This window comes from Epinephelus fuscoguttatus, linkage group LG13 (assembly GCF_011397635.1).
Source record: "Epinephelus fuscoguttatus linkage group LG13, E.fuscoguttatus.final_Chr_v1".
NCBI classification, from domain to species: domain Eukaryota; kingdom Metazoa; phylum Chordata; class Actinopteri; order Perciformes; family Serranidae; genus Epinephelus; species Epinephelus fuscoguttatus.
In genome coordinates this window covers 23,597,967-23,615,027 of record NC_064764.1, presented here as the reverse complement: position 1 = coordinate 23,615,027, position 17,061 = coordinate 23,597,967, and the positions used below count along the sequence as shown (strand labels likewise).

Sequence of the window (17,061 nt, the reverse complement as noted above, 5' to 3'; positions counted from 1 at the left end):
TCACAGGGAGGTCGGTTATTACAAACTCGTGCTGTGCAGACAATTCTAACCCACAGATTTTTAATTCCAACATGATTAAAAATGTCACATATGTCAGGCTGATTGCTGATTACTTGCAGGGTAATCGAGGAATAGACATATAATTTGAGGCAGCCAACAATCGGCTTTTATACATCTGAAGAACTTCTATAAAAAAAAATTAAAAAAACTGCTTGGCAACGACCAGGCGTCTAATTGAGACAGACATTTATTTATCAAAGTGTGTACCCACACCAGGCTAGCAAAGGGGACTAGGCCAGGGGTACCAAGGGGTCCAATCCGGCCTACCAGATCACTTTGCACACCTAATGTTGATGCACTTGTGCAGGCTGAGAAGTTTCAGGAGCAATTTAAACAGTGAGTAGATACTTCATGTAAAATGCTGCCTTAGAGTCTTTTCCACTCTGACCAGAATACAGCTCTTTAAAATAACAATGAATACTTAGAGTGGTCATATTTAAAGCTATTGAACGGTGTGCAAAATAATGTCAACCACCAGCTTTGATACGAAAGTATCTGCATCAGACTTCTGTCTTAAAATAATATTAGTGGAAGCCTGCTGCTGAGGCACTGACAAAACTTCAGACTGTAAATGGTTTGTAAGGCAGGGGACGACTTAACCTTCTTCTTCAGTAGCTTCCACTTTAGTGGGAAATTATGAAAAAAGGTGCAGATGTAAAGAAAGTGAGTAGGAGAGTGACTGAATGTGGGGAAACTGAAACATACTGTTGAATTTGCACATATTTATCTGAGCCTCAGGCTGTTCATGGATGGATGACCGTTTCCAGAATGGATGTCTTTATGCTAAAAAAGGGGGGAAATTTGAAGGAGTTGTTATGCAGTGGTTTCACTGGTCTGGCCCACTTGAGATCAATTTGAGCTGTATGTGGCCCCTGAACTAAATTGAGTTTGACACCTCTGGACTAGGCGGTTCATTGATGTTTTACGGGTAGCTCCATTTTATTCAAGAGGAGACAGACATCTCTATGGCTGATATCTCCATCACTGGGCAACTCACACTAAAACAATTTATACTGATAACAGGTAAGGGGTAAAATATGTAATTTTGATATGGGGGGTTAACTGCTCCTTTAATGGGTCACAAGCCTAAAAGCTTGGTAACTACTATCTGAATGTGGTTGTTCCAGTAGACACCGCTAGATGGTGCTGCTGTTCTTCCGTGTCCCGCTGCTGCTGAGAAGGTGGAGGTGCTGCACCTCCTTCATTGTCTGAGTAGAAGGCACCGGGAGTGGATCCGCCACTCGGTTCAATGTAATCCCGTCTTTCCCCGGCTCACTCACTCAGTCGTCCGCCATGGCGACCGCAGAAAGCCTCCTCTCCGGTCCGAGCCGCATCTAACAACTCCACCGGGCTTCTCTTATTGTAGTCAGCACCGCTGGACGTGGATGTAACACCTCCTTTCAGCTGGGAAATACATAACGTGTGGATATTAAGCCCGCATTTCGAGAGAAGGGGTAAGAATCGTGCAGCCCGAGTCCTCACCCTGTGTGCTCTTAGGGAAGTGATTCAACTTGTTTGAGGAGATTAGGGTTAAGTCCTGGGAGTATCTTTGCCGTGTTGTTTTGTGATCCTGTGGATTTCGAGGGAGGGAAATAACTATGAGTGTGTGTAGAAAAATCTCCATGTGCAGCTGGTAACTGTCCTATTTGTCCTCCAGTGCGGCTTGCATTGCACAAATATACCTTAGCTGTATGGATGCGTGCAGGCGCCGCAGTCGGCTGATGTTTCGCGGCTCATGGCTCTCTGTGTGACATTTAAATGATCAGGAGCTGTGCGTTTCATATCTGTCACTTAGTTTCCATAAGGTGTCCAGGTGAGTCCATGCGTTTATGTCACATCTACAGTCCTGTCTGATAATGTCCTGAGGATTACAGCACCCTGCTCTATTAACCTACATTACATTAATGGTGTGAACACACTACCAGGCTGTGTGAGGTGGGAAGGACCTCACTGACTGTTGGGTTTCACCATTTTCTGCACTATTTTCCTCAATTATCATCCAGGCTGGTTTAGGAGACGCTTAAATGGCAGCCAGGCTGTGGTTACAACACGCTTTCTTCCAGTTAGATGTCATTCTTTTCACTTAACAACACATGCAACCCTGCCAATTATACGCTGGGAACTTATAGTGATTCATGCATTGCCAGCCACACCCAGGTATCAGTGACTGTTGCAGAACACAGAAGAAACCAAGCTCCTTTTTTATTGTGGAGCTTCCCTCAGGTAGACAGCTGGCTGTATCAGCCGCCGCGGCCTCTGGCCATTCAGCTGTCACTAAAGGATTCCAGCTGTGCTGTGTTGGACCGCACCAAGGGGCCCCCGTGTGCCCCTGCACACAGAGGAGCCACTGTTAGAGCCCCGGAGACTCTGCGAGCCAGCAGTCACAGCTCCATGTTACACACTCGTGGGGAATTTCAAGCAAACAAGTTCAAAGGCAGGGTGAGAAACACTCAGGGGTCTGTAAATGTCCCTGTGGCTCCGCATACTGGGGGGACTGTGCTTCATGTCACACTGTGGCCCCCTGGAACAAGGTGCCAGCTGTACAACTGGTGACTGTTCAGTGTGTTCGTTTGGATCTGAGTTACCCATTCAGAGGAACACGCAGACCTCATGACTGGTTGATAAATGATCCCTGGTGCAGGGGAGGGTACGTGTTGGCTGAAATAATCACTGTCTACTCTTTCACTGTCTTCAGTTTCGCTTGTGCTTTGTTGGAGGAGTGTCTGGTTACACGGCATGCATGCGCAGGTCGTATAAGACACACATTTACAGACTTGGCATGAGACACTCGCCAGTAATCAAGGCAAGGGCCACTGCGTGATGACGGGGTGAGGATCAGATGTCATAAATGAGTGGGTTGAATTAAGAGAAATGTCTGTTTCCATTCATGATCCAGGTGACAGCATTCGGTCTGGTTTCCATCAGCCTCGAGGGAGTATTAGTTGGCCAATGAGTGTACAGACAGGTGCAAATGATGAGGACATGCTCTCTTAACACTTAGGCACTTACATTTGGGGTTCATTTGCCTTTTTTTTATCAAGCCTAAATCTGCTTGTTGAATCCTGTTTTTTTTAGCTTTAAGCATTTATAAGTAACCAGAGTTATGAATAAGTTCATCGGGAAGAACTGAAATTCAAACAACATGACATTCAAATGTGTAAAACTCAGATAGACTGCGTATTTGATGTTTAGTTTCAAGACTAATTGCTTTCTCCTAACAAAGATAAGGACTTGAAAGGAGCATTTTTTAGCCTTGAAACTTCACAAATCTGGATATTTTGAAGCCAGCTAACAGTAGTGCTGCAATGATGAGTCTGTTTATTGATTAGTTAATCTACAGACAATTGATCCCGACACATTTTTGTAATCGTATTTGAAAAAACGGCCAACATTTGCTGGTTCCAGCTTCCAAAATAAGAAGCTTGCTGCTTGTCCCTGTTGTGTATCACTGGAAGTTGATTATCTTTGGACTGTTGGTCAAATAAAACATGCCATTTGAAGATGTGTGCTTGGACTATGGGAGCTTGTGATCGACATTTTTCACACTTCATTAATTATTGACCAGTTGATCAATAAAAAACTGCTAAAACATTGACAGCGTAATCAATAATGAAGATGATGCAGCCCTTCTTGTTAGCCTTGTTGCATCCAGTCCCCCCAACTACACCACGCAGTGTTTGACTGAAAACTTCTTCTGAGCCTCTGCTAAGCATCAGGCAGACCATCATCAGACAGAATTTAGTGTATCCACTGTCCTTGGCCTGTTTTCTCCATGCACTCTGCTGGATTACATTATGCACTCCTTTTGAAATGCCTTATTCAGCTTTCAGCTTAAACTTGGCAGCAGTCATTCACCTCTGCGGCGGCTGAACAACTGCCCACTGGCCTCAGTACTCTGATGAAGCACTTGGTGAGGTCTCAGGATGACATCAGCCTGCTGGAATGTGCAATGAAGAGAGAATTAAGCAGGACAGCAGGGCCTTGGGGGATCTGGCTGTGGATACATGCGGGGTGGATAGCAGCCCTGCTCATGTGTCAACTCGGAGTGAATGAGTCCTCGACTTTGTCCAAACACAGTCCTGCACCTGGGACAAACACAGAGTTACACTGCAGGTTATTCCAGATTCTGCACCTCGACTTTGATTTGAATGTCAGATGGGACGCTGCTTTGCTGGATGTGGCAGGGCGGTGTTTCTCCATTATATTGTTGCCAGACATAAGTCCTGTCAGAGCACCTCAAGGACTGACGCTGACATTAATTTCAACTGTTATCCATTATTTTTAGGTACCTATTTAAATCATTATCCATTACTTTTTCCTATTTCATGTGTCATCCAATACATTATGTAACTACTTTAACTGTTATCCATTACTTTTACTTAACTATTTCAACGGTTATTGATTACTTTTAGGTAGCTATTTCAACTGTTATCTATTACCTTGGGGTAACTATTGAAGCCGTTAGCCATTGACTTTACATAAAGCTAACTTTTCTTTTTCAGTCAACCTATCAATGTGTCACATGGAAATTATACAAGGTACAACTCCAGTGAAATGTGATCCCCTCAGCTGCTTTAACCTATTACATTGATGACTGCTGCTTTATAATTGTCCATGTTTCCAACAGTTGTCTATTACTTTTAGCAGTTAGCATTGTTAGCATTGTCGCCTCACAGCAAGAGGGTTCCTGGTTCGAACCCCCCCACCCTGGGTTCAAGCACTTCTGTGCTGAGTTTGCATGTTCTCCATGTGTCAGCGTGGGTTTTCTGCGGGTACTCCGGCTTCCTCCCACAGTCCAAAGACATGCAGATTAATTAGTGATCCTAAATTGTCTGTAGGTGTGAATGTGAGCGTGATTAGTTGCCTGTCTCTACTTGTCAGCCCTGTGACAAGGTGTACCCAATGTCAGCTGGGATAGGTTCCAGCGCCCCTGCGACCCCCAATAGGATAATGGAAAATGAATGAATGAATGAATGATGTGATTTTCCTAAAAAACAATATATTGACTCATACAAAATTAACCCCCTTGATGATCACTTTTGAGCCACTAGAAGGGTGTGACGGTTTTATCTGGAGAGACCCTGCCTACTGCCTGTATGCCCTTTTTATTTTGCTATGTTCGAGATACTTCTGGGTGTAGTGTGCAGGTGAGGTCGGGCCTTATACACAAGGTAGCAACCAGGGTCGGACTATAAACAGCACACATCCATGTGGAGGCTAAAAATTGCGGCCCAAGTGCTGAAAAAACTAAAGTGAATCTGGGGCTGGCTTTCACTTTCGCTGACGATACTGTTTAAAAACAGTAGCCTACAATTCCAGCATAGTATAGGGCCTACTTTTCAAAGCAACGGAATAATAGTTGGAAGCTGTATTACAATTTTTACTCTTTGCTGTCTGATGACTCAAATCCACTACTCATTCATTCAGATCTCCTGCAGTGTCCTCACGTCCTTGCCTTGATACCCTTGAGACCAATTAAAACTCAACTAAGTATATGTCTGCATGTCGTTGGCCTTAATGCCTCGCTTTTACAACTTCCCATTCAATTGTCGTTGTATTGACACTTTGGCCTCGTGATTCATTTGTCAAATCAAATTAGGGCTGCTTCGTTCGGCTTTGAAATCAAGAACATGCTTGGATCCCCCCTTTTTTTTTTTTTTTTTTTTTTTTTTTTTTACAGTAATTGGTTCTCCCACAGGCAACAATTATCAGCCATTAGCGGCGAGTGCAAATACTGCATTTGCAATTACTGTGTTAGTGTGACACTGAAGGTTGTGCAGCCTGTCCTCTGGGCTCTGATGCTGTCATTGTATTTCACCTGCTGCATCACTGATGCTCTGTAAGAGGAGGTTTCTTATTACTTTATGTAACTCCTTAGTTGCATTATTTTGTATATGTGCATGTGTTTGTCTCCCTGACTTTCCTCTCTTGGCCTCTCTTGCGCAGGCTGGGCAGTGAGCATTGCAGTGCATCATGGCAGAGCCAGACCCAGAGCCAATGGCCTCTGGAGCAGGGCAGCGTCTTGGAGCCCCGGAGACTCTTGGCATCAGCACATTGGACCCCGGGCACAGACCGCCAGCCATGCCCCCTGGACGACAAGTCACCATCAGGGTCCGCATGTTGGACGACACAGAGGAGCTCTTTGACATCTCGGTGAGTTGTTGCAGCCTTCTTGCTCAGGCACATTTCTTGATGGGAATACTAATGTCGGCTTGGGACTCCTCATTATTGCACAGTAGCCAAGAAGCGTTTCCCGTTTTCATCATAGCAGCAGCAGTCTGGAAACAGGTTGGCATGGCAACTGCATGATGTTAAGTTGTTGAATGCATGGATGAAACTGGAGGGAACGTTTTAGTATGTCAGGGTTCCTTCAGTTTATTGTGGTGGTATTTCTTCACTGCTTCCTAATCTCCCAAACTGTCTCGAACCTGTTCTGCAGCTGTCATCTATTACTACATATTTTTTCCCTCCACTATGTCCTCCTGACAACCTTTCAGGATATTATTTGGAAACCATGGACAGCGTTGTATTTCACAGCTCTGTCCCATATTGGTATGGTGACGTGGGGACGTGTGGGAAATCCATGTGCTTTCTTAGCAAATGTAAAGAAAGACAGCAGGTACACAAAAGAAGAAGAGGAAACAATACTTGAATGTCTTTGAATGAGACGAGCTGCCATTTGAATTTCATTCATGACTTCAGGATTTAGAGGATTAGCTTTCTCATCACAGATCTGCATTTAGACATTCAAGTATAAGCCATTTGCACGGATTATGTAGAAGTTGAGCTAAAATTAGATACTTACTAATTGTGAATGTCATTTTAGAAGCTGATAATACTTTCAATGCAAAATAGACATTCATGCTGTACAAACTGAATGTATGGACAAAGCAGATCATTTGCAGAGGCCATTTAAAGTTGTGCAATTTAATAATTATCGTTTTATGTTTTACTTTTCACCTTGTTAAAATGGAAATAGACAAGTGTTCTCCTTTACTTACTCTGCTTTGTCATTATGAAGTAAATGTTGATTGCACAATGTAATGGCTATAGAATAATGACACCATCAGTGTTTAGATTGGTTCCCTGTAAGCTTCGCTTTCACTGTGCAATTCTGCCTGCCTCCAGGTATGATCTCCTGGGAAGATAGAGGTTTGGTTTACGGCACACAGAAAGTGCCTTTACCATTGCGCAATCTAAACAGGAAGAGGATAGCGCTCTTCTTTTCCCCTGTACCTATCAGTAGCTATCCCCAGTAACCAAGCAGTATCATTAGCCCCTTTTACACTGCATAGCGGAATGGGAGGACATTCCGAGAACTGTCTTGCCTCTGAGCTAGGAATGGAGGTAGTAACAACGTAGAAACAATGTCTGTATAAATGGGACAGCCTGCAGGACGGGATCATGGGCGGCATGGGTGTGATGTTTTGACGTGTTATGCCAGCAACCCACTGCGGGAGATTTAAAAAGCAGCTGATAGCAGTTAGTGGCTAACTCAAACAAGTTGAACAGTGGCCGAAAATGTCCACAAACCATTGTTATGGTTTACAAAACACTGCCAATGCCTTTCCTATATGTCACTCTAGAGGCCAATGCCGTCGTGTTAAATGTCACGACCGTCACACCTTGTTTGCTTCCCACTATGCTGGCATGCTGTCTAAAATCACACTTTGGAGCGGAGGGATGCCGCTGTCATTTTTTTCTTGCTTCTAAGGCCCTGTTTATATGACAGCGATTTCAACTGAAAACGGTAAACTTTAGTTGCATTTTGGCTGATCGTTTACACAATAATGGCGATTTAGGTGCCTGAAAACGCATAAACGATTTGAAAATGGGTTCCAGAGTGCAACGTTTTGGAAACGGCAGCATCTCCGTTGTCATGTACACTTGCAATATGCAGTTCCTCTGAAAACAGACTTATCGCACATGCGCATTACAGTCCCAGTCACTAGGCATGCCGACCGTCACAACAACAATGTCGAGCTCCGTTTGTGCTGCTCACCCTGTTGATTTGAAGTGAAGTGTAGATCTGTTACTGTAGCAACTCCACCTCATCATCCATCCAGACAAAGTTATCTGTGCATGCTTTCACCATTGTGTCTTCTTTGTTTTGGTTTGTAACGGCGTTGTAGAGGAAGGCGCTTCAGCACAGGCGCATGGCGTCACGCCGTGATGTTGCTTTGCAAATTTACACTGCCACTCATTGGCCTGGCGTGCATACTACAGCGTTTCCAGTAGATTTTGTGGCTCCGTGTGAACAGGGATCGTTTCAATAACATCGTCATATAAACGCAGAAGTTTTTTAAAACGCAAAGGACAGACTTTTCCGTTTTTACTGAATTTGTTGTCGTATAAACGGCCCCTAAATGCAAAGGCGGAGTTAAGAAAGGACCTTGTAACGGCCCTATAGTGTGACCTCTGTGTTAAAAGAGCTATTGTAAGTTCTTTGCAGTTACTTTTTCCAGTAGCAGGAATTGTGGACATAGGAACAACCAAAGTAACTGTGGAAACTGTGGTAGTTGTTAGACTCTTAGGGAAATGGAAAGATTTGGTTGAAACCAAAACAGTGCTGCAGGGCTGACGTATATTTGTAGGCCGATATGGAAGTTAACATCGCCCTGGTTCCCTCATCAGAAAGCCCATGGGATAATTCCATTGCATTTTAGATTTTTGTAGAAAATAAGCTCTGCTGCAAACAAAAGTTCATGATACTTACACATTTTTTCAGAAAGATAATCTTCACAAATTAACACCACTTCCATGATTTTTGAAGCATAAGTGCAATTACCAGAAGTAAACGGCTAGCATTAGGCTATAAACAAACTACACCACAGCTGCATGACTTTAACATTGCCTCCACAACAAGACTTTAAAGCTGTGTTCGCCAGGGTTCAGTGTAATGATGTGCAGTATCATTAAGCTACTTGTTAGCAACCTTCTTTTTTAAAACATGTAAAGGCTTCAACATTTATGAGTGGTGTATTTACTGATGTATTTTATGTCGCTGAACAAAACTTGAATGTCTCTTAAGCTTGTGTAAACCACAGACTGTATTTCAGGCATCCAACCAAAACCCATTGACTTCAAGATGAGGGAACTGGGAGTGCTAAAATGCTAACTTATTTCCAAGTGGTAGGACTCATTCCTGCACCTCTCTGTAGTACATTCCTCTTACAAGTGGTGCCTGTGTAAAAGCTGATAAGCAGATTCCTCTGAGCTCCACTGTTGTCCAAAAACTCAAAAACTCGTAAAAAAAAAAAAAACATAAATGAGACAACACAACATTGCACAGGATGACATTTACCTTCATAAGAATAAATATGGGCACTGTAATTTGAGTCAGTCTCACATACAATGTCCAGCTCATTAGTTCAAAGTGTATAAATCCACGGCAAAAGATAGTCCCCAACAAATACACCATGTAGTCTTGTTGGTGCGGCTTTTGCTAAAAACTACAGTGTCCAGCAGGTTTAGGAAATTATTGAGCCTGATTATGACCCATGTAAGTCTTCATCCGATGGGATTGGAGTGCCACAGACGGGGTAGTTTGGTAAATCAGAACGTATTGAGAGACAGACTAATGCATTGTTGGTTATATGGTTTTGGTCTTTTTATGGGATTCACTGAAAAATGTAGTACAATGTCAGCGCTATTCTATGAGGTGATGAAAAGATGATGAGATACATGGCACTCTTTCCTTCAGCATTCCTCTGAACTTCCTCTGTGTTTGGGAAAGGTGTCCTCGGACCTTGATTTAACGTCAGAACATCGGGTGGAGTATGAGAAAATACTGTTATTTGTCTCAGAATAGAAGAACAGCTACATTCTGTGACCACAGTCCTTCCTGCCTGGAAGAGACGAATGAGATGAGTAGATAGAGGAAAGTGGAAAGTGGTGATGGAGAAAACCAGATACAGCGGCAGCCACAGAGGACTCGTTTAATGTGTATGAATGGGGCTCGGCACTAAAGCTGCTGAGCTTTACTGACAGTTAGTGAGCGTGCAGCGCAGGACGAATGTGTCCTTCTGGCTCTTTTCCAAGGCAGTATGGGTAAATGTTGCTCCTAAAGCGGGCGGCAGGGCTCCCTGTGCATGACTGCTAATCTTTCTAGTGGTATCATGTGTTGTACCTAATACTTAAGGCTCGCTAGATTCTCACCGTCAGGTCCCATTTGATTGCCCTCATTTAACCCACATTACTTTTTGTGTACTTCGGGTTAAGTGAGGCGTTAAAGCCTCGTTTGTTTTTATTTTACAAGACAAGGTTCTTGGGACTGTTCTCACTCCGTATGCTGCTTTTAATGTGCCAAGTGCTGCATCTGCTTCGTCTTGTCTCAGGTTAGAACAATCAGTTTGCCAATGCCAGCCTTTCGAAATTGAATATCATCCAGCCAGCAATGCCTACATCTGATTTGAGGTAGAGCAGGTGAGGGAGGGATTTTATTCAGCCTGCTTTAGGGCCTGTAATCTGTAAAAACCTGCAGTGAAACTTGACTCTCTAAGGCTCTCAGAGTAGATAGCAACCTCAGAGTTTTGGTAGCGTACACTAGTTTTTTATAGAGTTTTGGTATCCCAGAGTATTTAAGAATACTCTACCCTCCAAAGAATCCACACTGATGCTTTATATTTTTTTGACATGATACATGTCAGATTTGTATATACGGCAGCTTTAGTTTAATCTGTCTTCTTAGTCCTTATCTCCTTGTTTCCACTTGCTGTCAGGTTTCATACAGTTTGATACAGAGATTACGAAACAACGGCATGATCCCCAGAATAAAAAAGCACTGCAGTGAGATTCCTCTTATGTGTTTGGACAAATGCTGTAAGGCTGAACCAAACAATTTGAGGCTACAAAGCTTCATTCATAACATTGACATTTGAATTCTACTGTTGATATGCTACACATCTTTTTTTTCTTTCTTTTTTTATGCGTCTATTCATTCTGTTTAAACCTGGTATTTCTACACAGTCGCAAATAAAAATTAGGCAACACCAGTATTTCACTTCCAGTGGTGACTGCGTAGGATTGTTTCCGACTCATCTCACCCAAACACCTTTTAACAACTCAAGTAGGGCTGCAACTAACAGTTACTTTTATTTTTGAGTAGCCTGCCAGTTATTTACATGATTAGTCAGTTCATTGTTTAGTCTAGTAAAATTTAAAAAGAATATTAAAAATGCTCATTACAACTTTCCCAGAACCCAAAGTGATGTCTTTAATATGCTTCTTTTGTCCACCCAGAAATCCCGAAACACAAAGATTCTTCATTTACTATCATACATGACAAAGAAGAGCAGCAAAATCTCACATTTAAGAAGCTATAACGAGTAAATGTTTGACATTTTTGCTTGAAAATAGACTGAAATGATTAATTGATCAAAAACATAGTTTGTGATTAATTTTCTTTTGATTGACTGATCTATTAATTGCCTTATCATTGCTGCTCTACACTGTGTTGAAAAGTCTAAAGGTCAAATGTATTGAAAAAAAGAAAGATATAATAATTTCCAAAATTCACAGCATGTTTTTATCTAAAGAAATATTCTGTTTCAGTCCATATTTGTCAGCGTTACGGCATCCAAAACCAACATTTTCACTGCAGTAAAAAAACTTTTTGCACTCCCACTTGCTGCACACAAAGAAAGACACACACCTGTATTAAGGGAGCGGTCTGACAGCAACATATATTACATTTATTTATTAAAGAAAGATGATTTAATTAAAAAAAGAGACTCATTTATTCAATATGATGAGTTGTTTTATTTATTTATTTATTTTTTAATTGATTTTATTTGAGAATTTTTTTAAGGTGAAGATTTCACTGTTGCAGAACAATTTCCAATGTTGGAATAAAATCGTGAGAGTTTTACCTCAGTTGGTGCGTGCTCTCGTGATCTTGATACCTTGATGTAAGGTGGTCATAAAACTTTGTCCGAGCTGTCATTCTTTTTCACATCTTGATGTTCCTCTAAAACTAGATGTTTAATACTGTCGTAACTTTTTTAGTCTTCGCTCATGCAAGTAGCAGCAAACCAGGTACACAGTAATCATGAAGAAACACCTCTCGGTTATCATGTGCTGTGGAAAAGGAGGAGAAACTGGTGGAGTTGTGGAGTGAACAAGAATCTGTGATTAATTTGGCATGTATCCAATCCACATTGAAATGGTTCTTTCTCATTTCCACTGTCTCCACCTATTATCACAGTGCAGCTAACCAATGGAGGCTAGTGTGGAGTTGAGACGACAAATCCAGAATGTAAAGTTAGTACTACAGGGATTCTATTGATGTGTTCTTCTGTATGGTAGACATAAGTTGGCCTTCTTATAGACGTAGCAGGGTCGAGATGATGTAGTTGAGCTGGTGTGATGGTGAGCTAGAAGCAGCTTTTGTCACTGCAGCTGAAGATGCTGCTCAGGAGGCGGTAACAAAAGGCCCCCGCCAACAGAAAGCTTTATTCATGCTCAATTTAACACACATTATGTCCTCTATTTCAAGTCAGCACTGAGATAAAAATCTCAGTGGGCTTGATATTGTTTGTGCCTAGAGGTGTGCAAGGAGTACATTTTCTCCAGACATCAGCTCCCATTTGGGGCGGAAAGATCGGTTATCTTTTCAACAGAAAAACAATGCAAAACAGGAAAAGTTTTCATGTTTAGTTCACTCCTAAAGACAGAACGGGATACTACACTTGTCGAGATAATGAAGATAAGTCCCCTCTGAGCGCAGAGATGCCTCACAGGAATTTGACCTGCCAAGGATGTTTGGATGGTAGGAGTGAGTTGCTCGACTTTCGCAGTAACTTTGTTTCGTTTACATCAGCTCCATCCCAAAAGTCTCATCTTTTTTTTTTTGGTCCAGCTGACAGTGGAGGATACAGAAGACGTACGTCAACTTGGCTCAGATCCTGCTGATATTAATCTCTCCCCTGCAGCAGGAGGAGAAGTGAGCAGAAGTGAGATAACTGCATGGTCTACAAACCACATTTGTCAAGCAATTATCTAGTCCTTTATTTCTCAGCAGGAACATACAGTAATGTTCGAGAAGAGGCAGTTCATCTTAGGTGATTTTATAGTCGGAGTGACTCGAGTTGGGATTTTTTTTATGTGTCTCTTTTAGAAAACATAAAACGTCTAACCTCACTCTGTAACTGATACCTAAGGCTTCAGTTCCTGCTCCTCTGGTTCAGAGGGGTAAGTTTCCACCTCAGCAGGCAGAATATCAGATGGTCGAGAAACAAAAAGGGGCCATCGAGCCATCTCGTGGGTCACATACCATGCTGTGGCCTACTTAGCACTCTGGCTGTGAACACACTTGTGTTGATGCTGATGATGTTTGGCTGCACAAACCTGGACAACAGTCGACTGGCATTGATTAATAATCACACTTGAGCCAAAATAATTGTGCGGTTGCACTTTTTACCGCTATGGATTTTCATGGAATTATTGTCAAATTAAAATGGACAGCCTGCCTCTGTCCAATTTGGCTGTGCAGAGTTCAGTAGAGCAGGAAATCCAGACTGTTCCCCTCAGTCTGTCTTGCAGTCCTCAGGCTGACGTACAGTGACTCTGTCTGTGCTGATGTTTTGACGCTCATGAATGCTGATGGCTGGTGGAGGCTCTGCAGAAGTTGCCTGTGAGGAGTGTGATTGTAGCATGGATTTAGGGGTTAGGAGGTGGGGGATGGGATGATGAAGGCAGAGTGGAGAGAGGAGAGTCATGCTCATTCCGGTGAATGAAGGAAACAGTCAGGCTCCATTAGCCAAACCTTACTGCTGGAATACCAACGAATACAACCTAACATTGAATGTTCCACTTCCCATTTAATACTGACATTAGCAGCACTGGCGCTGAACATTAGAAATTCAGACACAGCTCTCTCTCATGTTGGACTACTACTTCTGTTCTTCCTCTCTAACTATAATGAGCCACTAAGGACTGCAGTCCGTCCTCTCCAGCCATTGCTTTGTCCATTACAGTCACGGTATAGCCCCTTTTTAAAAGGCTACTGTGCAGAGAGACCTCTCCAATTCATTAATTACAGACCCCTTCATCTCTTGGCATTTTCATTTGCTTTCCATATGAGATTTTTACCCAGCGCAGTCTCATTAAACTACAATATATTACTTTTGCTTTCCTAATTACTGATTAAGTCCACAGCAAATTAATACACAAGCACAAGTAAAACCCATTTTTAGCCACATTCGGCTGGTCCACCTTTTGGGTACAAGCTAAAATATCTCTGCAACTGTGAGATGGATTACCAGGAACATTTGTGGTTCCCTGAAGAAGAAGATGAGTCTGAATTACTTTTAAGATTTCCACTTATCCAGGAAAATACTTAAACACTTACTAACTTAAATACAATAAAACGTTTGGAAAGACATTCATGGTTTCCTTATAATGATGTAATGACTTAATTTATCCCCCGACTTTTCATCTAGCACCATCATTAGGTCAACATTTTATTTTGTCCACTATTTATTAAGATCACAATCTTGCAAAACTAATGAAATTCACATGAGCATCGTCTGTACTTTGCACTTTTGTGTTACTTCACCTCCCAGATGAACATTTGTATATGAATTACTGACCCAGTATTAAGAAAACCTTTCCTCCGATGAACGAAGAATCCAAAAAGTTCTTGATGTATTAAAGTCATAGGGAGTAAACATCCATTTACAAACTCTCGCACAACTCTTGCAGTGTATTGCAAGTCTTATTTAATCAGTTGCATGCTCAGTACTTCCCAAACAGGCAGCTCTTGCAGACAGGGAACTGAACTGAGTCAATCTTATCTATGCTCTTTTCAGAATCAGACTCCATTGACAGAAACAGTAATTTTACCTCGCTGAACATGGGAGCTGCTGGTCTACCATTGCCTTGATCAGTTAGCCTTGATCAGCTAGCTCCTGTGTTCAGTGAGGTAAGATTACTGTTTTTTGTTAATGGAGTCTGGCTTTGAAGAGAGCTTTTGAGAGGTAGTGAGGAAGTGATGTTTTGATGGTAATTTTTTTTTTTTTTTTACCATTTTTGGATTCTTCATCCTCAAGCGAGAGTGTTCAAGTATCTCGGGGTCTTGTTCACGAGTGAGGGTAGAATGGAGCGTGAATTGGATCAGCAGTTTGGCGCGGCTTCTGCAGTGATGTGGGCGCTGCGCCGGTCCTTAGTGGTTTATGTCCCAACCCTCACCTATGGTCATGAACTCTGGGTAGTGGCCGAAAGAATGAGATTGCGGATACAAGTGGACGAAATTATTAGAGATAGGGTGAGGAGCTCGGACATAATGAGGGTGCTCGGAGTAGAGCCGCTGCTCCTTCGCGTCGAAAGGGGTCAGTTGAGGTGGTTCAGGCATCTGATCAGGATGCCTCCTGGGTGCCTCCTGCTGGAGGTGTTTCGGGCACGTCCCACTGGTAGGAGGCCCCGGGCAGACCTGGGACATGCTGGAAGGATTACATATCTCATCTGGCCTGGGAACGCCTTGGGGTCCCCCAGGAGGAGCTGCTGGGGAGAGGGATGTCTCGGGTGCTTTGCTTGGCCTGCTACCCCTGCGACCCAGCCTTGGATAAGCGGATGAAAATGGATGGATTCTTCATTCACTGTGGAGGCATGCGGGGAAAGTTGTTTTATGAGCAGTTCATATACTAATGGTCATTTCAAGGGAGAAGTATTCCTTTAAACTAAGATGGTTAACCTGACGTGGTAAACATCAGTACGTGCATCAACATTGTCATCGTGATCCTTTTAGCATGCTAATGTTTTGGCTCTTAGCCCAAAGTGCCTCTGCACCAGCAAGTACAGCTTCACAGAGCAGCTAGCATGGCTGTAGACTCTCAATCTTGTTTCACATCCACAACAAAGTCACAAGACATTGTACATTATTAGAGTAAAGATGTTCTCAGCATTGTTTTCTGAACTCAGCAGGCACTAGGTAGGGAACATCAGAGCAGAATGTGGGGGTGTTGATACTCTCAGCATCAGCTTTCGATCACTGAGTACAGATTACAAATCAGTGGATAAAGATGTTTTTGGATGCCCCTCCCTGCTGTATTTGGACTCAGTTAAATATCGCCCTCTGATAATCCATCATTGTAAGATTAACCACTCCGATCCGATACTAGAAAACATTGACATCTACGTTGCTCCATGGGAGCTTTTTAAAATCTATGTGCAACGTAAAACCGTCTCCCCATCCTGGCAGGAAGCATGTCTGAGGTCGACCCACTGAGTCACAATCGTATTAGCTACAGAGTTCATGTGACAGGGTGTAATTCATCTCTCACTGAGAAGCTGACCACGCTGACCATGATCTCAATGCATCATCCCCATGGTCTGATCCATAGTTAATCACCACCATTTCTAACATTTGTCACAGCAGAGCAGATACAGAGGCGTGCACTGAGTGAGATACGAGATGAAATCAGGTATGCCTGTGACTAGAGATATTCAACCTATATTAGGCCACAGACACAGCATCTGATGCTTGAGGAGATTTATTTTTTTGTTTACCCCATTCCCATAATTAAAGCATGTTTACAGGGCAGCAGGGACCACCCAGGCTAAAAGGGGCTATGTCACCAGTGGAAGGACCTACATGCTTTAGAGCAAGACCCTCACACCAGTCCAGAGGGCTTACCATCCCACCAGTTGGCCACTCTATCCCCCATATGCTACCACCCATTCATTGTGATGGGAAGCAATTAGAACGGCTCCAGTGTGCCTTGTTGTCAGCTGAATGGCAATGAGGGCCTGACTTAATGAGTACAAACATGATGAAGGGCTTCTTTCAGCCTCGTCTTCCACAGCTTCAATATGGGTAGCTCAATGACTGACTTACCAGCAGCATGGAGGAGGAGCTGGGATGTTTCTGTTGCCACCTGTTGATCAATGGCCTCTCCCACACACAGTGTCAGCTGTAAGAGGTGTATAAATAGCTAAATTTCCAGCACAGGTCTGAATACCAATTACTTAATTAATTGGATCGGCTAATGCTCTGCGAGCTGA

At 42.9% G+C, this 17,061-nt stretch overlaps 1 protein-coding gene across 3 annotated transcripts in view; it reads left to right on the top strand.

Annotated features, from left to right (window-relative positions):
• Positions 1-1,278: 1,278 nt before the first annotated feature.
• Positions 1,279-17,061, top strand: part of LOC125899600 (FERM, ARHGEF and pleckstrin domain-containing protein 1-like) — a 91,274-nt gene continuing 75,491 nt past the window's right edge. For all 3 annotated transcript variants that reach the window (XM_049594024.1, XM_049594025.1, XM_049594026.1), the window contains exons 1-2: positions 1,279-1,514; positions 6,007-6,213. In XM_049594024.1, coding sequence (XP_049449981.1) covers positions 6,034-6,213 — 180 coding nt within the window. In that variant the 5' untranslated portion in view covers positions 1,279-1,514; positions 6,007-6,033. The remainder of the gene's footprint in view (positions 1,515-6,006; positions 6,214-17,061) is intronic.